Source organism: Haliaeetus albicilla, chromosome 13 (assembly GCF_947461875.1).
Source record: "Haliaeetus albicilla chromosome 13, bHalAlb1.1, whole genome shotgun sequence".
NCBI classification, from domain to species: Eukaryota; Metazoa; Chordata; class Aves; order Accipitriformes; family Accipitridae; genus Haliaeetus; species Haliaeetus albicilla.
The window spans coordinates 4,991,532-5,015,537 of NC_091495.1; the positions used below are offsets into that span (position 1 = coordinate 4,991,532).

Genomic DNA, 24,006 nt, shown 5'->3' on the forward strand with positions numbered 1-24,006 from the left:
GGCAGCATCTCCAGCAGAGCAATGAGCTCTCGCACAGGCTTCCCTAAATCTGGAAAAATTAAGTCCACGAGCACTCCCAGTCACTTACTGGAGCCTGCTGACCCCCAAGCACCTCACCTGGTTTTGACCACAGCCCATGAGGTAAACCCAGCATCTTCTCTCATCAGGCTGGCTACCAGGTGCTCCTGCACACAAACAGGTTGAAATCCTGATCACTAAGAGTTGGGCAGTAAAGTGATCAAAGGAAAACACTTCCTTCAGTGTTTGAGCATGTTTGCTCTTTTCTTTTACCCCACCTAAAGCAGTTTTCTTCATAAAGAGCCTTCCAGATGAATGTATGCAGCACAGACTAAAAAGACCACACCTGCGGTAAGCATTCAGTGCCACGCTTTCTCCAGTGAATGAGCAAAGAGAAACTTGCATCTTTATTCAAGGCTGACAGTAAGTGGCCTCACCGCTCCTCAGTAGCTACATTATTTTGTTCTGAAGCTTTGATAACCTTTGCATCCTTGGCACAGCTCTGTAATAACCAGACAAGTTCTAGAATTGCTCCTGTCTCATAGGTATGTTTCTGAACAAAAAGCTAAATTGGAACTAACGAAAATAGCCATCCTCCTGCTCACATGAAATCACACTACCTGTAACCCAGTTTGGAAGCAGCACTGACATATGGAGACTAAACTCTGCCTGATCCTCTCTTGCCTATATCCAGTAGCAGCAGTACACTCGGGGCAGGGGAAGTATAGTGTGGAAGAGAAAACAGTTGAAAAGATGAGTCTTAAAATCCCATTAACTTGCACCTTTCTTCCTTGTGAGTGTTGAAGGGCATAAGAAAAACTGCACCTTTTTTATTGCAGATGCATAACTTCGCTTTCTGAAGCGGAGGAGGTGCTGCCCGGAGCTGGTCATCAGAGTACGCCATCCCTCCGGAATAATGCACACAAGTATTGCTTTTACCCTCAGAGATGGGTAACTCTGGTTACACAGGATCAGCTCTATCAGCCCCCATCTGCAACACAAAAATGAAAGCAGCCTTTCCTCAGCGTACTGCAGACATGCTGTGCTGATGCACCACATCCAGAATGGAAAAAGTGTGAATAAAAACAAGAGGCACTGAATGGAACTAGGAATTGGGTTCAAAGCTAAGAAGCGGTCCCTCGTGCAGGTAGCAGCTCAGCGAGGGACTCCTTGGCTAAGAGTGCTGTAGACACTGAAAGTTCACACAGGGTCAAGGGGAAAACGGAGAAAATCCTGGAAAAGAAAACCACCGATGGTTTTATGCCCGTTCCCACGGTTAGGGACAGGAGACCGAGCAAGGGGCATCTTTGATCAGACCACAGATACCACAGTATATGTAGGAAGAGGCTGTAAGTACCAGTCCTTCCAGTCCCTTCCAAGAACTGCCTCTTTCTAGCAACAGTTAAAGCAGTTTGATCCAATACAAATTGTGTGTCATGGCAGCATTTCATCCTCTAAATTGATTCTCGTTTTCTATTTTATGTATAACCCTGTATTTTTGCACAGCTTGTGCTTGAACCAATTTTATTTGCAAAAACAGCTATATTTTTCATTACTTTATGTAACAGATTTTTCCATTCACACACTTCTCCAGTCACAGCTACTGAATACATGTATCAACTGTGCTGTTTGTAAATGCAAGCCTATCTTTGTCTTTGTAAGTAGAATGCATTCTAACTTAAAGACCAAAAAGGTGTTAGGCAGAACCCAAGCCTCTCAAACAAGCCTTTAATTTCTTCTGTTGAGAAGTATATCTAAGTATGTCCAAGTTCTAGCCTAGCTACAAACAAATGTTATCCAACAGCAAGTTGAACAGCACACCTCTTCTATGACTATTGTTGGAACATTTAAACACAGACCACTGCAACACATTAATCCCTGACGTAGAGCTATAGCATGGCTCTAACAGCAGCACTGCTGTCCCCAGCACACACCCACTGATGCAATCTCTGAACACAGCAAGAGTTTGCACGGCATCTTCGGCATGATTTTATTCCTATAATCTCACGCGATAAACACCTTTTCCCATTAATCTTTCAACACTGACAGTTTTAAAAATAGGTAAAGTGTTCTTGAGCTACAATTTAAAATGCTAAATTTCAAGGAGAATATAAACTTGTATCTGGATGCTTTCAAACTCTCAGTGCGAGAAGTACATTAGATAAAAATCAATGCATTCTTTCTCTGTAGAGAGACCTCACAAATCATGACCAACTCAGAAGTTCCAGTTCAACTGTAACTTCACCCCAGCCTCTGCTTACATTGCAAAACCACCAAAACATGCAAGAGTTATCACCACTCAGGCATGAAGAGCAGGCCTGTAATATATTTGACTGGAGCATTAACATCCACACAGCAAACAAAACAATCCCCTCACCCCAAGCTCCATGCAGGTACGTGCAAAAATCTTACGACAAATCACTTGGATTAGATGCTTTTTTCTAACAGAGCGCTAGTATAGTGTTACTAAAACTTTGCTGAATTAATGTAATTGAATCATACAAAAAAGAATCATGGTATAGGACAAAGATTTTGTGTATGCACTGTTGCTTTTCAAGGCTGTGGTAGTTGTATGCCATCTCAATTGTTATACTTTCTAGCACGCTTTTCCCATAAAGTATTACGCATTTTGTTTGTACAGTCAATAATTCTCTCAATACTGAAAAAGCCTTTTATTGAAAACTTCTAAAAGGACACAATGATCACAACTAAAGCAGGAATCTGGCACAGAATGTGCTCAGAATTCCCTACAAAATAATTACAATCCGAGAAAAAAATGCCTACATAAATCAGTACAACTATCATAAAGCATAAAAACTACAAGACAAGAAAATGATAGCTCTTGCAATGTAGAACACGCTTCAAGAGCTGTATCCTGTTCTCACATCTTTCATGATGTAACTTTCGTTCGGGAAATGATTTCATTCACAAAACTGTTGTTCTTCGCCAACACATCATTTCTCAGCTGTTTCAGCTTGATTTTGATATCGTCTTCTGACATATCTGTCAGGGGCAATGCTTTCACTTTACAAAGAAAATCCTGAATTATCTTTTCACCTTCCTGAAATTGAGGGAGAAGGAAAAGAAAACAAAGGATGTTTAGATTGCAAGCAGGATTTTTCCAAATTCCCCAAAGATACAAAGTATTATTCATCACCAGAAACTTTTTGCAGGGGAAAAACATGGTTATTTTTGCACTTGCTATCATGTTCTCAACACCAGAACAATCCAGTTATACTGGTATCAGACGTTCTTTCTCCTTTCAACCCATGAGCAAAAAGCATCAGTTGATCAGCAGAAATACAATATTTGACATTAAGAGCTCCCGTATGTGTTCCACATTTAATTTCAGTGTGCAATCACGTTAGGTGAGGATTGCTAGCAATAATAGCATCAGAGTGGCCATACTACCCAAACTAGTTACTTTTTGGAGGAACTGTAAATCAAAACCAATGTTTCAATATGCTAAAGGAAAGAACGAATTGTAACCAAGCAACTGGAGAGTGGCCGTCACCAAGGAGAACAGATGATAATTAAGCTTTATGCATATGCTTTTACACAAACAGGCAAAGTGGAACTTCTAAACAGTCTGAACTGAATAGCAAGAACAAACATTTCAATCAACAGTATTCAGGATCCCTGTATTAGAAACAACTTGCCCAGAATACAGAATTTTGTCTAGTCCTCTCCATTTTGCATTTTAGAACTCTACTACAGTTTTCTTTGTTTTGTTTTATCATTTAAGACTAATGCAGTATGTTTTCAGTGCAGAAGTCTCCAAAGGACTTGGAGCATGCTTTTCCCTGCCTGGGTGAGACATCTAAAGCTATGCCATAATACTGCCTAAAGAGTTTATGAAATATTATATGTTACTGAAATATCCAGGACAAAACATGATGCTGTATTTGTCAGAAGTGTTTGCCACATCAATTTAATTTACACCAACTTAAGACCACACAGTCAGATCCAACTAATCTGAAAAATACTTCACCATGATACCTAGCAATTTGGCAAAGGAAAGGTAATAGCGGAGTAACTGAGGTAGTTGGAGGGGGAACCTCCTGGCACTAAAAGGTAGGACAAACGGGAGATTGTTCATCCACAACATCAGACCCACTTACTGAGCCAGGAACAAATGCAGTAGACCTCTGAAACTGAAAATAAAGTAAGAGGTAACAGCTTCTGTCTAGAGCAAAGGCTTTTTAAATGTCAAAAGTGCTTTGGATATGGACTAACACTTCAAGGCTTCTGTATACTGGAGTATTACCAAGATTGCCACTGATGCATAGAAGTTAGAATGAGTTAGAAAGCTGCAAAGTTTCAGGGCAACTGCCAGGACACAGAACTAACATCTGTATATGCATGCAGCAAGGAGGACCTGACTAGTGGCAAAAAACAATGTAAGTCATAAGGCAGCACATGGATTTACTCGGAGGCTGCAGCAGATGTTACTGTAAGGTCTTTTAATCCAGCAACAAAATGACACGGGCCATTCTGAAAAAGCTTCCGGCGAGCTACTGTTTTCCTTTACACTACCTGCTAATGAAGCTTCTTTTAAGAGAAAGTGAAGGGAGAAGAGAAAAAACCAGCTCACTCAAATGGCTTTACACAACTGTATTATGCAGTGTAGACATGGTCAGACCTAAGCTGAGATGTGGGTTTCCTCGAGTTGTGCTTGAAGCCTGTGCAAAGCCAAGAGCATTTTACTTCTTGGTTGAGTAGAAAGAATGAAGCTAAAATTCTCACATGTGAAACAGGGAGAACTTTAGGACATCTATAAGTCAGACATTCGAGGTCCAAATTGCTGTGTCCTTCAATATGATCAGCTTGTGAGATGTGTTAGTACTGATGAGACATGGAAGTGCACAAAGGAGAAAGTTTTGTACTCGGCTTTTTTCTGACATGAACAGATCTGAACATGTTCATGTTGAGCTTCAAGAAATCGGCACTAATGAGCCCTCAAATAAGGGGGAGCAAGACCAGGTGCAACCTACCTGCAGAGCCAAGAATAATCTAAACAACAACTGAAACAAAAGCTATAACCTAAGTCCCAAGAAACATTGCATACAAACTAAGTAGCCAACAAAAGTGATCAACAGAAAATTCTGGCTTGGTTCACAGCATAAAGAAAACCCCACACAACAGCTAGAAGCATGGTCCCCGGTATGACTCCAGTTGAATAATGTATGCCAATCATACTAACTACTGATCATTATTAAGAAAAAAATTAGTTGCATTCTCGTGATGACGTTTTTAGATAAAATTCTTGCCTATGTTAACTTGAAATGAATCTAAACCAAAACCCACTACCCTTGAACATCTCTTCAATTCCTAATAAACTTCATAGCTAAAACATTTTGTTATGGAAAAATGAGATTATAGTTAATTATCCTCAAGCTTTGGGGAAATCTGAATCCTTAAACTATTTTGCTTGGGCTATTCCAGCTAAACAAATTTTAAAAAGCATTCCTGATAGCAAACCTCTCTTTCTCTGTAGAATTTCTTGGCTGGTGGTTCTCCTTCAGATTCCTTGGACTTGCCAATGTTTTGAAATTCCTCCAATTCCAATGCTTTCTCTCTTGCACTTTCTATCACATGTTTTGGGAAAGCTGCCAACTCTGCTACATGTATTCCAAAACTCTGGTCACAAACACCTGGATACAGAGAAAAAATACAGTAAAGAATTCTCAAGAGATAATATGGCTACACAGAGATTATATAAACAAACTTGTAATAGTTCTCTGTTCTGAAGAATTAAGTGTGTGACATTGTTTGGTTCTCCCAACATTTTCCAATTTACCTTTTGGACTATACACGACAACACAGACTAAAGAATATGCTCCTATTTAATTAAGCTCTCTTAGAACAGTAGTTGCAGAGCTCCAAAAGTGCTTCAGGAAGAAAGGGAAAACTCTTCAGGCAGAAAGAATTTCCCACTAGTACTTGAATGAAATTGAATAATGGTTTTTATTAAAGTACTTCAACACAGTCTGTAGAATATAGTAATTAGCATAATTTATTCTTTTAATATATATCTCACATTTTTCTATATTTGTATGAATACATATATATGTGTGTGTGTGTATATATATTAAAAAATATTTTAAAAGTTGCATTCTCAATCATCCTCCTCCTCCTTTGCATCAATACCACTTAACTCCTCAGTCTCCTGGAGTTGTCTTTAATTACATACTTTAACTTTACACTTACTTCAATTAATACACTGTATATATCATTTAGTTGAGAAAGAAAAGTTTTCATAATTGCTTAAAATATGTCAATTATACACAGTTACGTAAAATAATTTTCGCTTCAGTATTAAAAGTCCTCTGATACAATCTGTCAACTCCATTCATTTACATTACCATAATTCCAATTGGCCACCCACAAATATTAATTCTGGTCTCCAGCAGGGACTTATGAATAAATGAAGTACACATGTAAAATGATACTTAACTGATCATCTATTAAAAACTGGGTATCTGAAGAATAGGTAAAGGAAAACTTGGCATTTTTTTCTTTTTTATTAACCTTGTAATCTCTCAGGTTTCTTAAAGGAAATCAACATTTTAAAGCAGAAATTAGTTATCTTGATTTTCTCTTAAAAGCACACACCTCCCCAGACACAAAGCTAACTCAGGTGTCTGCTCCAAGAATCCTGAGCAGAGGCCTGGAGAGCAGTACTTTCTGTGTCTCCTCTTCCAGTGTTTCTGTCACACTCTTGAAGCATGAAGACAGGGATGAAAATACTGTATAAAAGTTCCTTGTCATGTACTTCAGATTTAGTTATACATTTCAAATGACATGAAACCTGATATTTGTTTCAAAACACAGCTGTATCCGAGCTGCCTATACTCACGTCCTTGCCTGAACAACATCACTCTTCCAAAAGGGAAAGAGCACAACATTAAATGCAAAAACTTCTGTGAAAGACATCCAATTTGAGACCAGGTATTTTAAGGTGAAGATTTCATAATGTTTTAACTCATCTGACAGAGGTTTAAGTAGATAGATACAAACTATTGTGCCTCTATGCTCAATAGCACTTCCAAGAAAATGGATCGAATGAAAAGACACTGCATGTACAAAGAAAATATGTGCATGACTAAAAATGGCAAAACCAACTGAAGAAAAATATGAAGCCTGGCTTCTAGAGTTTTCACCAGGACCAGAATGGGTGAGTTTGTACAAGTTAAAAAAAACAAGGGGGGTTGAAGGAAGAGAATTAACGCAACCTTTGGGGGAATATTAGGGTTTTTTATCATAAGCGTTGCTATTCCAAAGGATTTAGAAGGTAGAAGGTTTAGATTTAGTGTATATTACTTCCCTCCCCAACCTAAGTACTCAAAATAAGGCACCTAAATAAAGATGGATTGTTTGAAGATACTGTACACTGCCAGCTCTCGCTGCACTGAAAACACTCATAGTTTCAATGTATGCTCGCAGCAATTTATGACTATACTTGTCTTCAGTTCCCATGCCACACTAAGTCATATTTTAAGCATTGATTAGAGCAAGGCATTCAGAGGGCTCTGAACCTTCACTTGGTGGAAGGAGCTCAACGTGTGCTGACAAAGATGGGAAACAGCAAACTACAAAAGAACCATAGACACTGCCTCTCCACTGGAACAGGCTGGGTACCAGGGCCACAGCACTTTGGACTAATACTCAGAAGCAAAGCCTGGGCATTGCCTAGGGAAAGTGCATGAACAGAGAGAAGGACAGAGACCATTTCTAAGGAATAAAGATCTCAAAAGACAAGAACACAGAGTTAAAAGAAACAAGACTGCGGCAGCTGGAGATATTCTAACCAGCTTTAAGTAGACTCTCAGTAAAGCCAGAGGAGAGAAGTATTTCTGGTCATGCTTTGATTCCCCTTGTTCAGAGCAGTCTCCTAGCTTCGCAGAAAAGTACCCGAAACCTAATCACAAGACTATAGCCATAAGGGAATATGGGAATACAAGATTAGAAGTCGTTATACAAGTAATCGAAAAGTAAGAAACAACGTAATTTCATGGATTTAAAACCAGAAGAAATGAGTAATAGTCAATTAGTAATGTCATAGGAGTAAAACAAGCATGGTACCACTTGAGTGAGGCTCAGATCAGGATATAATAAAAACACATTTACCAATTATCTAAAAGATACTTAATAGTACGGTGATAGCCTGTGAAGATTATAAAAATTATCTTTAAAAGCGTAACAGTAAAATTTAATAATTAGACAAAATATTAGATTCATTTCAGAACAATATACGCAAGAAGGAATGAGCTGAGAAGTCCAAAATTGGCTAAAGATATCAGGAAATACTGGAGAGAGTTCCAGGATAACACGTACTGAATATGCACTGATCATGAAAAGCAGTGTTATTAGGATGAACCAGGCAAGCAGAGGCAAGTTATTTGGTATTGTGTCGACACGACAAAACAGCTTTTAAAATGAGGAATGAAGTTCAGCAACTGTACCTGTAAGATTTAATCCTAAACTAAGAAGATAAGTAAACATCTATCTCCAGGACTTGAGATAGGAGACAAGGACTAGCTCTTTAGCCTTAACAAGTATGGATGATGCTCAGTAATTGTTTTAGTAAAGATAATAGCCTAACTCCCCAAATAGTTATTCCTTATTTGAGACAAAACCACTCCACAATGTAAGTTGTTGATTGGATCCAGTACAGCCACACTGTTCTATAGTAACCACGTTCTATCCATCTGAGTGTCATCTAACTCTCCTTCATTGTGGAACTCAGGGAAAATTAAGAGGTATTTTTAAGTGAAAACAGAGCGTAACAGTACTCTGCCCACATTTTAAATCAAAATCTCAGTCCAGAGGTTGGCAACCTGACTGAAATGCTCTTATGAGAACAACAAAATCACTGTAGAGTTTACAACTAAATTAGAATGCCATAAATGACCACACCTTGCAAGCCACAGTTACACAGCCCTGCTTTATTCAGCATAAATATAGGCTCCTGCTGAAGGGAGCAATAACAAATGATTGGCAATATAGAGAAGCAGGAGGAAGCGCTTATTGTGGTTAACAGATGAAATTTATGCCCAATTAAAAATTGTCTAATTTAATACCAAAAGGAGTAACTGGATCCACTAAAGGATTTTAATTAAACACATCTGACTTGACTTATACTAACAACACAGGCTACTTGTTGTTTTACTATGACACCATTTGCTAAAAACTAAACATATTATTTTTCCTATATCAAACTACTGCATAAATTGGGCAACATCTTTCTTCAATGACCAAGGCTTATTACAATGAAATAGATATTATTAAAAACTGTCAGCACAGAAAAGTTGCGTTCATTTCTTTTAAAAGAACAGTTTGAGGAACATAAGTCTTTTCTATCAGCAGGTTAAAATGGCTGATTTAGGAAAACAGAAAATAACCTTCTGGAACCCTTCTCTCTGCTCTTTAAAAAAAACAAAAAAGGAACCAACCTCAAAAGCATTGACCTGAGTGGCAGAAATAACCTAGAAGTCTTAACAAATAATCATCAACAACATCACCAACTGTGTTCACACATGGACAGAGCTCCTGCCATACACTCACTCTCTCTGGACAGAGAAGAGCATGTCTATTATAAACCTAAGGCTGGAGTATGACACGAAATTCCACCTCCCCGCCCCCCCCCCCCCCCAAGAGTTCTTCCTCTCTCAGGATGAAATAAAGCTTACCCTGTTCACCATTTACACAGTCTTACCTTCCTTGACACGATAAAGCATCGTCAGTGTGTCATCACTGGTCAGAGCAGTAACATGTAGGTTATTTACTGTTGGCACTTGGTCGGCAAGAGCTGTCAGTTCATGAAAATGTGTAGCAAACATACAGAAAGCACAGATTTTGCTAGCAATGTATTCTGAAATAGCCCATGCTAAGCCAAAACCATCATAGGTAGAAGTTCCTCTTCCCAGCTCATCGATGATTATCAGTGAGTTTTCAGATGCTGTCCTAAAAACACAGGAGCATTTTATAACATTTGAGAACAGCATGAACTCTGGATATCTGAGTACCACAAGTTATGTTATAGAGGCATAGCATTAAAGAGGCAAAAGACACTTCCTATTTACATAACAATATACAAATTAAGTGCACACACAGTGTCACACAGATCATTCCAAATTAGTTTCTTCACCCCGTTTAGACTTTGGCCTCCTGGTAGCAGCTCTGTATGACCATCGAAATAAACAGAAGGCTACTTCAGGAACTTATGAGCCTGCTAAAAAGGACTTGGAGATCCTCCACTGAGGTCCTACATAAAAGGAAATCTTAAATGCATCTTTCTTAGAGCACCTCCTTTCTCATCAACCCCAACCAACAAAATCAAATAAGCCCAGGACTTACCTAAGGATTGAAGCAGTTTCTAACATTTCAGCCATGAAAGTAGACACGCCTTTCAGCTGACTGTCTCCAGCTCCCACCCGAGCCAGGATACAATCCACAATGGTTATTTCTGCAGAGTCGCATGGTACAAAACACCCAATTTGGGCCATAAGAATAATCACCCCTGTCTGTCGAATGTAGGTTGATTTCCCCCCCATGTTAGGGCCTAAAGAAGAAATTTTGCAAATGAATTAAAAAACCATTATCATTTACAATTCAACAGCCCTTTTAAAGGAGAACAGGCTGTAATTTAAAACAAAGAACGTTTAAACTTGCTACTCTCTTGCCAGGAAAGAGTAGCAGACTTGTCTAACAGGTGCAACAAGTAGCTCCACTACTAATAAAGCTTGCTTGTATGTCTTATTGAATGCTGCTTTTTCAAAAAAAAAAAAAAAAAGGCAGTTGGAGAGCATTAGGGGCCTTAATAAGTTTTGGGACTTTTTGGAAGTATAAGCAGTCATCTAAAACTCATGTCCATACCTAAAACTAATAAGCTTTAATTTAGAAGTCATCAGTACTGCTGCTTAAGAATGAAAATAATTTGCTTTCACCTCAAATAACAATTATGATTTGTCTGTAAAAATGAAATACCTTAGTTACAGACCGGGTACAAGCTGATGGGTGATTTAAAAATTACAATCTAAGGGGAGTCTGCATCAGCAAAATGAATAACTTACTTTTAATCGAAGTACAAATGAAATTAAAATTATTTTCCAGAAAACTGATCATTAAAACCAATTTTATGCTTTTGCTAACCAGAAAAACAAGGGTGTTACCATGCATTTATTCAGATTTTTAGTTTTTCCTTTTTGATTATGTTAGAAGTGTTCATTAATCATTCTCCAATTTCAGATCTTTGCTACTCAGAATGTATGTCAAGGACATCTGGATGGAAATTAAAATTCAATTAAATCTATAAACACTAAAATGTTTTCCTGTGTAGTAAAATTATCTTAATTACACCAGAGAATAGGGGAAAAAAGGGTACAGTCATTGAAACATGTTTTGCATTTAAAATTGACCTTAATACTAAGCAAAGAAAACATTAACAAAGAGGCTGCTTAAAGTCTTGCCTACAGAAGGTGCCTATGTGGCTACAATACAATTGATGCCTAGTGGAATTTTCAAAAATCACTTCAGCAGGTTCAGGTTCTCCAGTTCCTGAGGTTGCCTGGCTTATGGACTTAACAGTCACTAAGGCAAAGAATACATACATTAAGGAAGGACTAATTTCTTATTTCCTACTGTCCTAGCAGCCTCTCTCTTCTTCCCAAATAACTATATCTAAATTAGTGATCGCCTTCTCCAAACAGTGCACTATAACTACAATCATAACAACTAATTCCATGACTATTAGTTTGGAAGATGAGAAATGCATCTGTATGTGCATAAACATAGAGAATATCCACTATCAAAGGAAACACTTCACAAGAACATTGTGGACGCTTTCTTTTTTTAATATAATAAACACCACCACCTTACAAATACCCTCCCTTCTTTTCCAGAGCTAAATCTTATCCCCCATACAGAAAGACGAATAACTTGCTAGGCGCTCACCCTTTGTTGATCAGAGAAATTGTTTTGACAGAGTTTTATTGGGTTGGTTGTTTGGTTTTTTAAAGACATCATTATTGGAAATACTCGAGACATTTTAAACGTAAATAACAAATGAAAAAGAGAACAGAAACATTTACCAGTAATAATGTGGAACATCTGCTTGCCCTTCTCAAATGTAACGTCATTGGGGATGAAGGCCACCTCATCTTGCACTTCAATGCAAGGATGCCTGGCACCTTTCAGCACAATCCTTCCTTGTCCCTTTTCCAGAATGACAGGACGGACATACGGCACTGGTGCTCCGTTTGACACATGAGCGAAACTGACAATTGCATCTAATTGAGCTATCACATCATTCATCGTCTGTATTGGTTCTGCATAACCTGTTTTTGGTTAGAGATACGTAAATTCAACACAGTTAGAAATTTTTTTGTTCTTGCTGAAAAGATATCTTAAAGCCTATATTGAGCCCATAAAATTAATTCACCTGCATTAAAAGTCAATTTTGTTCAAGATAGCCATCACCTTCTGTGAGAGTCTAAGATGTAATCCTTAAGTATCCATGCTCTGACTACAAAGGGAACTTCTTCAGACCAAGAAAAGGAAGAAGTGAGGCCATATTGATTGTTTTGCCTTAACACTAGACAATGAGAAACAGCTTATCTTGGTACAGGAAGGCCAATGCTCACAATGACAAGATGGCTGGAAATCCAGTAAGTTTCCTTCCTCTGTAATATGCTGCACTTTGATGCTCACGCAAGCAAAGACAATAGAGACACAGCACTGACAATTCAGAGACAGCAACCATTTCTGTTTATGTGAATGATGGTATGGAGAGGTCTGTAAGATACAGTGCCTGTGATACCAGACAACAAGACTAGAGGGCCCAGCATCCCCAGTACCAGTTTTTAAGCTTTGGTATTCCTTTTTTTTCAGTGAAAGGGATGAGAGACAGGAGTCTACAGAGGTAAATCATCCAACACCTGCAAATGGGATGCATGTGTCAGAAGAGGTGAGCAGTGACCTGCAGAAAAAGTCCTACCTGTACAAAGTACATTTACCATTCTAACATCATCTCTTGAACTAGCTACGTATAGATCATTAAGAGGACTTTAAGTCACTTTCATTCAAGAATTACATACATAATCGAGTCTTTTTCATTAAATTGCCTCCACTTGGGGAATAAAAATGCTTTTTGAATACACATATACACTTGTAAGTCTATGACTGCACACCACAGAAGCTTTAAGCAGCAGCAACAGACGTTATTAAACTTACTAGGTATTTATAAATTACATATTGAAGCTAATCCTGTTATATAATACCCCACTAGCTTTCTACATAAATATACAAACCTTAGTATGCTACACAAAAAAAAAAATCACTTGAAAATTACCAAGATTAAAAAAAAAAATCTAACAAGCTACTGATTTTGCAATATACTGGCAAATTCCTTATGACAACAGGTCAAAGCTTATGAATATTTCCACTGTAACTTAATACACACTCAAATATATTAATACATCAGCTTAAAAAGTGGTTTTTTTCATCTTTAATACATTTACCCTTAGCTTAATATTCATTAGTGTTTTCACTTTCCACTTCTCTCTTTCAAAGAACTAAGACTTGTTCTGCTGGAACTAGTGCCTTTGGGAGAGGCAATATTTACAGAATCCTCCAAGCCCAAATTCCCAGATGTCTCTTCTTCTTTTGGTGAAGGATAGTAAAGAATGCCCTGTAAGTAGGCAATCTTGGAGCAAAATATATGGAAATTAATTAGGAAAACAATAATTTTTTATTGTACCATATAAGCAATGGCTAACTTGATTTTATACTGCATACCAATGTTCTTTCTTCATCATCCTTCACAGACCTCAGGTCCCACTCCCTCAGTTCTCTATTGTTCTTTACCTCTTCTGCCTTCTACTTAATTCACCATTTGGGTGGAGATGTCCAGAGTCAGGTAGGTGGGTGGAGGACAGATGTGGCCTTTACGAGCATATTTGTGTTCATTTTATGGGATTAAAATTTGCGCACACCCCATGACTGCACATTTGTAGCAATGCCAGGAAAGGGTCTGACCATAGAAGACAATATATCTCAAACTTTCAAGAACTGTCTAAAAGTCAAACCTCATTTTTCACATTAATTCTTTTGGGAATGTTATGGTTCTTCCCTACAAAAGGGCCTATAAAGTAACTGCAAGTACTCCCACCATTCCAGACTGTGATACACATCTGTTGATTGTGTCACAATCTGAACATTGACATATTCACCTGAAGCAATGTTAATGATTTCCTTGACAATTGCATCCTGAGCCTCTTCATACTCTTCTCTGTTCTTTATATATTCGTCATTGACGGAGCTCAGTTTGCTGTGAACAAAACCACAATATTTAGAAGCTGTGATGTTCTGTCTTCACTGCTACAATGCCAAACTTTTGGCCTCCTCTTCTAGGAGTCAATGGCAGTTGTCCCCACCTGTTTTAACAGCAAGGTTCAGCACAAGGGCCACAAAGCGACCCACAATTTATCCACACCAGGATATCAGTAAGATTAATCCCAAGTTGAAGATCACCCACAAGGGCCAAACCAGCAATTCTAGCATCTCTGAACACATCATTCTTAAAAATCTTTACAGTAGTTGTTTGTTACAGACATGCTATGTGACAAGGACTTGCTCTTAAAGCTGAATTTCTGGCCATTTTGCAATGAGATGTGGCACGTTACAGAACTGACAGAGGAGAATTGCTGCTAAGCAACTGTGTAATTAACCCAGAGTCCTACAACAGGTTTATCAGAGCTGAAGGCATTAACTTCTTTCATTTATTAAAAACCTCAGTGAACTACTGTCACTAAGAATAGGTTCTAGTTTTCAAAATAAGGTAAGCTGAAATCAAGAGAGCATTTAAACAAGTGTTTATTCTTCTCAGGCTTGTCTCCGAACATGGAGGAGAGTCTGCAAGACTGAATATAAAACACACCCAAGTAGTGCACCCACACTATAAGCAAAAGTTAGCCTTGTGCTTCTAGTACCATCTACAGAAGCAACTATAACTTAAGTAGGCACAGAGAAGTCTGTTTTATTAGTGACCCATGGGCTTCTTCCTCATGGGAAATTAACAGATGACACAGTAGAAGTTCTAAGTACCATCTTCTCAGTTACAGAAAAGCCTAACTTCATCACTACATTTAGATTCATAACATATTTAGAACCAAAAAAAGCTGTTTTAAATTTCAGGGATGTTTTGAAAAAATATCCTCTGAGTAAATGTTAAAACAAAATGCAATTAAGGTTTACACTTTGTTCATTTAAGTAAACTGGTGTGAAATACACCAACATATTGGTTGGCGTGAACCAGTATGTTTGCCCTCCTTTTCAAAGCAAAGGATTTATTACTATGAAAGTGAGTGATTAACAGAAACAGTCACTATTAGTAATAGCACTGCCTTGAAACCAACCTTGCCCTGTAGGCAGGTGCTCCTCATACATGTCTATCAATCAAGATCTATCTCTCAATAAACTCATTTCTCTGATGCTAACTCCAGCAGGAACTGTTACACATAAAGTGATAGCAGCATGGTTTGTCTGAAACAGACTGTACGATGTATTAATCTGCTATTTTTACCCTTCCATATATAACACATGAAGGAGACTTAAAGAGTGGTTTTCTCCTGGACCTGCCACTGACAGACAAGGAAGAACTTGTCAGGAGGTTGAAGTCCAATTAGTGGCTGATTAGTAACAGCATTTCTTAGGGTTGATACTGGGGCTGATACTATTTATGCCTTGATTAACAACCTGAATGATGGGACTGAATGCACTCTCAAATGCAATCCCAGCAAGGCTGTGAATACCACCACGTTAAGGGGAGCTGTCAGTATGCTGGAGCACGGGGCTGCCATTCATTGGGATATCTGCAGACTAGAGAAATAGGTGGACAAGTATTTTAACACAGGCAAATGCAATGTCTTGCACCTGGGATGAAATAACTCCATGCAACAGTACAGACTGGGGTCCAAATGGCTGTAAAACAGCTATTCATAAAAGAGTTGGGGGACCCAGTGGACAAGAAGCTGAACACGACCCAGCAGTGTGACACTAAGGCAGAGAAGGCCAAGCCCATACTGGCTGCACTAGCAAGAGAATAGCCAGCGTGTCGAAAGAAGTAATTCTTCCCCTCTATTCAGTGCTTGTGAGACCACATCCGCAGTGCTGGCTCGCAGTTTTGTCTTCCCAGTCTAAGAGATGTATCAAACCTGGAGCAGACGGCCACCACAAAGATTGGCAGCTGGAGCACACGGCATACAAGGACAGGCCGAGAGAGATGCCTGCCCAGGCTGAGAGAAATCTGAAGTCAGCCTGGAAAGAGGCACCAGACTCTTCTTGGAGGTGCACAGCAAAAGAATGAGACACTAAAACCCCAAGCTTCTGCAAGGAAAATTCTCATTAGATCTGATTAGGAAAGCTGTCACAAAGAGTGGTTCAGCACTGGAACTTGTGCCCCACCAGGTTGTGAAGGATGCTTGGAAGATGGCACCTGGGCAAGGCCTTGAGCTACCTCACCTAACTTTGAGATAAGATCTAATTTCTAAGGTGGGTCTGCTTTCAGTGAGGGGTTAGACCAGTTACCCTCAAGAGATCACCTTCAACTTAAGTTATTACCTGCAACTTTCTACTTTGTTCTGTGTAATAATAATGAAGTACAGAGAGAGACATCTGATGATCGTGGTAGCCTTGCTCCTTCTAAAATGATCCAGAAGAGCTAAAAATTCAACAAGAAGTATAGACTTTTTGCTTGGCTGACCTGTGACAGAACTGCTGTCCAGACAAGGAGACACTGAAACAGCACCAATGCAATTAGCCTGAAGACTGAAATTTTTAAATAGCTTCATCTACAGAGCCACAGAATGGAAGTCCAATACTAGGACCAACAGAAATTACAGTGTGATTTGGAACAAAAAGAAGGTAATCACCAACAAAACTGCTGCATGTCATATTTGGTAATAAACATAAATAGCTCTTTTCCCATTGCAGCTTATGAAAGTGTCTGTATAAACACTCACAGTAAATGCAATTATGCTGCTAGCTGCAGCTAAAACAGAGAAATTAGCCCAAGTCAAAGGACCCAAAACAGCTAACAGTTGGCAAAGCAAAAGGGCGAACACAGCCTTTAACAGAAACCGTATGACTACTCCTCCCTCATGCCAGTCTTGCTCAATATCTCAATCTGTGAGCCAATTAAAAAGGTGAAAATTCAGCCATTCAAGATGTAGGGAAACCAGTTTATCAACACAATTATAAAGAAAGGAACATTTTTGTCTCTTTCACAACAGGCTTGAAAAACTACAAAGATGATCTTATACCTGTTAGTAAATTTCACACCATTCTTCTGTGTATCAACTATTCCATATTTTGAATTGTTACGGAGAACTTTTTCCTCCTTGCAAGTTATTCGAAAGTGATGTCCAAACTGTGAATTTGTCTCCAGTTTGATACTTTTGCCAGCTTCCAAACCTTTTAGATTAAAAGAAAGAAGAAAACAAATGTATTATCAAAAATCCTGCAGCCTGTGCTATTCCTGCTCATTAATCCCCAGTTTGTATGATGTAGCCTCTCTTACATACACTATTAAATACACTTGCTTTGGTTCTGTATGGGTATGAGAAATACCCAGACCTAACAGAATTTTACTGATTCATTCTCTGCTCTTACTTTGATATGCTCTCAAACTGCATATTCGAATCAGGCTCATGATTATAGTACTGCTACATATTCTCCAGAAATGTGAAAAATTTTCATAGCACACTGCAAGGACATTCTATATTGCTGCTGTAAGCACAGCACCTGCAGCCTTATGATCCTTTTACTAACACATACTTTTGATGGTGAGATTGCTCATTCCATCCCTACACAATCTTGTCTTTCCTTCTTTTCATCCAGGTATCTTGTTTACGCTTAAAAAAAAAATCAAGATTAAAAAATATGCAAGCCCTTAAAGGTGTAACCTAAAATAACTATGTTGTGGTTTTCCTTGCCATATTTTAATTAAAAAATGGTTGGTTTTTTTTAAGTTGCTCTTTGAATGCCTGATTCATCAGCTGCACATGGAATTTTTTGCATAAGAGAATAAATTCTTTAAATGTCTCATTTGCTTACACATTACATTTTGCAAAGAACTTCAAAAGAAAACTAGCATGTCCTGAATGGACACTTAAGAGAATGCACGAGGCGGGGGGAGGGGGGGGGAGTTTCAGTGCATGTCCTCAAAGGATGTAAAATAGAACTAGGCTTTGCCAAGAGTTTGATGAGCTGCAGTTCTACAAAATGAATTCTGCAGTATCTTGCAACCTACGTGATAATTTCTGAAATAATCTGGAATGGCATACTTACAAAAAAAAAAAAGGCCACTCAGTTTTCAACAGATTGTACTGTGACAACTAAAGTCACCCCAAACTAATAATAAAATAATACAAACATCCCTTAAGTCCTCTATACCAGTTTTCATCACTTCATCTCAAAACATTTTACAAAGGAGGTAAGAATCAAAGGCAGCTTCATACCCTACCTAGTTCTTTGGCTGCACTCTTTAAAAAGGACTGCATTTTTTCTTCCAGTTCATTCATCTTTTCTCTTAATTCTGTCAAATTAGGGTCAAAAGAAGCCTTGACAAGAAATTCATGATTCTCCACCTAGGGAAAAATAACAAGAAAAAATTCATATGAACATAGGCAGTAAAAAAAAAAAAAATTAAAAAATCACCTCCCTGATCATACATGGTAAAACGGATTTACTTAATCATTTATTAAATTTATTTTTATATATATAATTTTGCAATGCAATGCTCTTTGTGATAATTGGTATCCGATTCAACTACAAAACAAATACATCTCAAACACTTGTTTTCTCAAGTAATATACTTTATACAAGCAAAATATACCAATTTAAAAGACTCCTTTACTTTGAAATGGAGTTGTCTGCACATTTATTTGCACACAAATAACTGAGCAGTAGGCAGGAAAAAAAGGGAAGTCAGAGGAAATGCAATTGTTATGTACATAATCTGTATGCTAGCCTGGACTTATGCAGCTAATCAAGACAGAGTGTAGAAGGATGGGGCATTTCAAAACAAGAAGTCTTTGGAAAGTTTCTGAAACTGTTATTCTTGCTTAAAACACACTCAAGAGGTTACAGAAGGAGCCTACATAATATCACCAAAAATCCTACCCAATTTCAACAGTTATTTTGAGTTGAAAAGCATACACATTTCCTTCCAAGCTAAATATTTTCAAAGTCACAGATGAAGTAAATTGTATTCATCTTTTTTCCTCTCTCTTCCCCATGCTTCCACTGCCAGGTGTGTGTTTCTGATGACCTTACAAGCCTCAAGTTTAATTCGCAAGCACAGCTTATAACTAAAAATTTATTTGCTAAATAAAAGAAACTCAATTTTTAATACACAAACTTTTACAATCAACAAAATATTAGCACTGTTGTCCAACATGGAAACTAAGCATTGCCTTTCATGTTAGTAATGTATTTAATCTAATTAAATTAAAAAAAAAAAACCAACCAAACCAACACTTTCATGAAGCTTCCCCTAGCTGCGAATTATCTGCAAAGTTGTACACAAAGCAGCTGCAAATACCTTGCAAAACACACCAAAAAAAGATGGTGGTTTACATACAGTTTCACTTTTACCCACAAGTATATGTTAGCAAGAGGAGGAAGAAGAAAAAAGGGAGGTTCAGAGTTCATTTACTCCTTCCCAGACAATAAAAGTATCACTTCAGAAAGCACTGAGCAACAGGAACTGTTAAGTACAAGAACCACCACATACATCTTGTCCTACTAAGCACAAGGAGCACTTAGAATCTGCAGTGCAAAATAATTGTAAAAGCATTAGACTCAAGACTCCCAGGTTTTGCAGCAACTTGGAACAAAGACCTGGGAATGCAATCTGGAGATGAAAGCTACAGGAATAGGGGAACAAGTAAATTATCATATGAAGAAACCACATAGCATACTGTATATTCAAAGGATTGCTGCTTTATTTTGAGAATGATCTTCTCCCAACAGATAATTTGATCTTCCACAGAAGCTGCATCATGGAAAACTGAACTGTTAATGCTTATTTTCTCTGCGCAATTACCAGCACTGCAAGGCATTACACTCAGCCTGCCGTTTTGGTTCCAGTTGCGTTGTGTGCAAACACATTGCAGTTGCAAAGTTCTCCAGTTGCTTAACTAGAGATGTGGACTCCACACAAAATAATGGATTACGAGATTTGACAGGACCATCTTGAAAGCTGGAGATGTTAAGAAAGGGGTACGAACAAATTCATTCCCTGCTACATCTCTATTGATAGGCCTGCTCCTCCCATTGCCTTAATAATTCCGCTAAAAGAACAGCAATGAACGTTTATGACAGAGCATACGGCAGAAAAGACCATTCCTGGTTTTGTAGGGCAGATCCTGGATCTGAAACAGCAACTGCAAAGGCTGGGATACAAACGCCACGCGTGCCAGCCCTTGTCAGGACTGGCTTCATGAGACGACCAAGACTGACAGTCAAGTGATAAGTAATTTTGTTTCACAGCTTCAAAGAATTATTTGAAGCCTGGAATAAACTGCAGAAATCCCATAACCTCAGGAGAAGGAAGGTAACATTCCCAAGGACCCATAACACGCCGGCAGCCCCAGCAGAGCACCCAGTCTGGCTCTCGGTTCTGTCCTTTACCCAGGCTGCCATGTCAGAGAGGCTGACTGGAACCGAAGCCATGCCCTGCACTTCCATCCTTCAGGGCCTCCTCGCTACAGGCAAGCTTTCATTTCACTGCAAGCAAAGATCCCTATGTGGCTACATCTTATAGTGTGCAAAAAAGCTAGGTTACTGCCTCACCCACCGCTCAGTCTGGCGGTCACGGGGACAGAGTTAGTTTTCATGTGCTTGTGGCTAATTCCATTACGGCTCCAACAGACCCGTGGTGACAAATGAACCCAGAGGCTGCTAGTGTGCAAGAAATAAACCCTAAGCTGCTGTGAGGTTTTGGGACAGAAGCATTAAAGTAGAACTGCTTCAGCTTCCATTTACATTAATGGTTCGGGTTAGGGACTGTAGCAGTTCAAGAACTGATTCGCAGCAAACTAGGCACTCCAGCCCCAGGGTTAATTGCCTGGTGGCTCTTCCAGGTGTAGATATCAAGTCTTTAGGACAGCTAGCAGCCTATATCCCATTACGTCAGCCTGAAAATCTGAATTTAAAAATGTGTAAGATCCAGGTTTGAAGACAGCTTCTAATATGTTGCATTACCCACCCCAGCTATTATAGGGCAGCTCCTTCCTCGTTCAGGCCTCATGAAGTAATACTTAGCAGGTGACAAACAAAACTGCTCCATCTGACCGCTCTCTCCAAGTGAAAGCCAAGTGTGATCAAGTGAATAGAGAACAATTTTAAATTAAATTAAAAGTTCAGCTAAACTGCTAAGGAAGTAAAATGATTATGGTTTACTAAAAATATTAAAAACTTGTGCTACTAATTAATATATAAAAACACCAGGCACCCACAACTATATTACCCTCTAACGTTCTTCTCAAGCTGTGCTCCTCCTACAGAAGTATCTCAGATATAATTAGGTAAGTCACTTAAAGCAAACTTTTGCTTTTTCTCCTCCACAGCCCTCAGTGTGAACATGGCCAACAATCTGGCAAGACAAGCATTAACAGGAATGTGGTATTTGAGTTCTTGGTGCTTTGTACCTAATGAGTCTACCATCAGCTATAGTCCACTAAGGCTACACCTCACCAGAAAAATTGAAGGAAATACCACCAAACCCAACTCACTTCCCTCTCATCTCCCCCAAAAAGAATGAAAATACTCATCATTATTGTGATATTTCACTGATATATTGATCACTGAAATGCACTTAAGTCTAAATTACAACTCAGTACTGCATTAAATACAAATGTTAAATTTGCTTCAGAGATTAAGGAATGCAACAGACACGTGCAACAGATTGGTCTGAACACTCTTGCTACTACTTTCACTCTATATATAACCTCACTCTACATATAACCTTTTACTGGCAAGAGTCATGCAAAGGGTTATAACAAAAGCAAATCCCTTAATGCAATATGGATAAGCAGCAGCTAGACATTCCCTTTTTTTCTGCTAAACACTGCATTTTTTTTAGTGTAAGTTTTTGCTCAGAGCTACTCTGAAATGAATGTTCAAAGTACAAAATTTAATGTGGTAAGCAGCAGACTAACATCACAGCATTGACAACACTTTCATACCTGCATATGTTTACTTACATGAAATGAGACCCAAGTGAGTCACACTTCCAAGCGGTGCTCAAATGAATGAGGTGACAGCAAACAATTTGCAGACTCTGGGACTATGGTAAGCTAACTAGCTAATCTGAAAAACAAGTCCTTCTGTAACGGGCTGTGCTCTTAATACTCAAACCAAAATACTATATACCGATAGCGCTAACAAACTTTGAAGTTGCCCTGACTTGAGGAGGAGGTTGGAGTAAGACGGTTTTTCAAAGGCCCCTTATGATTCTGTGGAATGGAAGTGACAGTTTCTCAACTTTTATTACAGCTAGGTAAATGAATAACCACATCCCACGCTTTTTGAACTTGGATGTTTCTCTTTACATTAGAATACATTATTGACATAATTTAGTTGCTACGACAACCTGTCCTTCAATCACACTCAGAATAGAGCTAGGTATTTTGTTTGAACTCCCTAAAAACCTAAGAGAAATTTCAAGTCAAAGTTCAAGTTTTAACATTCATACGGACAAGGCTTATTCTTGTGGTAAAACCAGCGTCGGCTTATCTATAGCCATTTTCCAGTATCTTGAAGGAGAAAAAAAACAAATCCAACACACTAGATTCTATGAGACTTGATTAAAAATAACTGACTTGTTATTCTGTTTGGAAGGACAACAAAACATTTTTGAAGTAGAAGCTGAAACAAATTTGAAGAGCTGGACTATGAAGGGCCAAGGCTTAGAACAGCTGTTAGTTTTAAAGAAAACAGAGTCCCAGGGCATACAAACTGCATCAACAGATGGTCTGTAACTAGTATAAAGCTATAAATTTCTTCATTAGCATATATCACAAATTACAGCAACATGTCAATCCTTAAACTGTAAAACGCAGTTGATTAATGCATACACAATACAAAGAGACAAAACGCGGTGCTTCTGCCTTTGGAGAAAAATATGCATGTTCAAAATTTTAAAGCCACCGCAGTTTTCAAAAGTTCAACACCTTGCCCTTACTACCATGCCTAGCACATGGTTAGGTAGATCTCGTATTTCTACAGTCAGCTGAGATTGACAGTTATGACAATCCTAAAAGCTTCCCAAGTTTTCCAAAATGACTGAAACATCTTATTGAGAAAGGAACATTAAATATGTTTCTAACCAAGCATGTACATGTCAAAATGTGTCTCACCAATTCTCTAACAAATATAATGGGAAAAAATTATGTACAAAACTCACTTAAAACCTTGGCATTGTTTCACCCAGTTAAGCAATGGTTCATGTTTTTGCCTGTGTCCTAAGCGTTCAATGTTAAACAATGACAAATCGGTCATTTATGCTCATCCCGTCTCCTTTCCACTACAGGTTTAAGGAACAGGAATGTTCCTTCCAGCTTTCTTTGGCCAATTTTTCCTCTGAAAAGAATGCCGGTTTTCTCTTGCAAGCATAGTCCTATCATCAGTAATATTTTATAAGCAAGTGTAGATGCAAGGCTAAGACAATTGTAGTAGCTTTCTCTGTAGTGAGAAATAACTTTACACTGGAAAGTAAAGTCAGTCTTTATACCCAAGTCAATCATTTTTCAGAGGCAAACTGTTAGTTATGAAGACTTAATCCCACCAAACAGAACCAAGTCTAATGAACTTTATAGAAGCAGAGAAATATGTAATAAACATATTCTGGCTACATTCTAGATTGGAGATATATCACAGTAACTGAAAATATGAACAAGCAGAAAAGTGACAGAATAACTTTCC

General features: G+C 38.4%; 1 protein-coding gene across 1 annotated transcript in view; it reads right to left on the reverse strand.

Moving 5' to 3' along the window:
- Positions 1–1,983: 1,983 nt before the first annotated feature.
- Positions 1,984–24,006, reverse strand: part of MSH2 (mutS homolog 2) — a 56,264-nt gene continuing 34,241 nt past the window's right edge. The window contains exons 9-16 of the mRNA XM_069799943.1: positions 18,542–18,665; positions 17,340–17,490; positions 14,250–14,347; positions 12,111–12,356; positions 10,378–10,582; positions 9,737–9,984; positions 5,500–5,672; positions 1,984–3,079 (exon numbers count right to left, since the gene is read on the reverse strand). Coding sequence (XP_069656044.1) covers positions 2,909–3,079; positions 5,500–5,672; positions 9,737–9,984; positions 10,378–10,582; positions 12,111–12,356; positions 14,250–14,347; positions 17,340–17,490; positions 18,542–18,665 — 1,416 coding nt within the window. The 3' untranslated portion in view covers positions 1,984–2,908. The remainder of the gene's footprint in view (positions 3,080–5,499; positions 5,673–9,736; positions 9,985–10,377; positions 10,583–12,110; positions 12,357–14,249; positions 14,348–17,339; positions 17,491–18,541; positions 18,666–24,006) is intronic.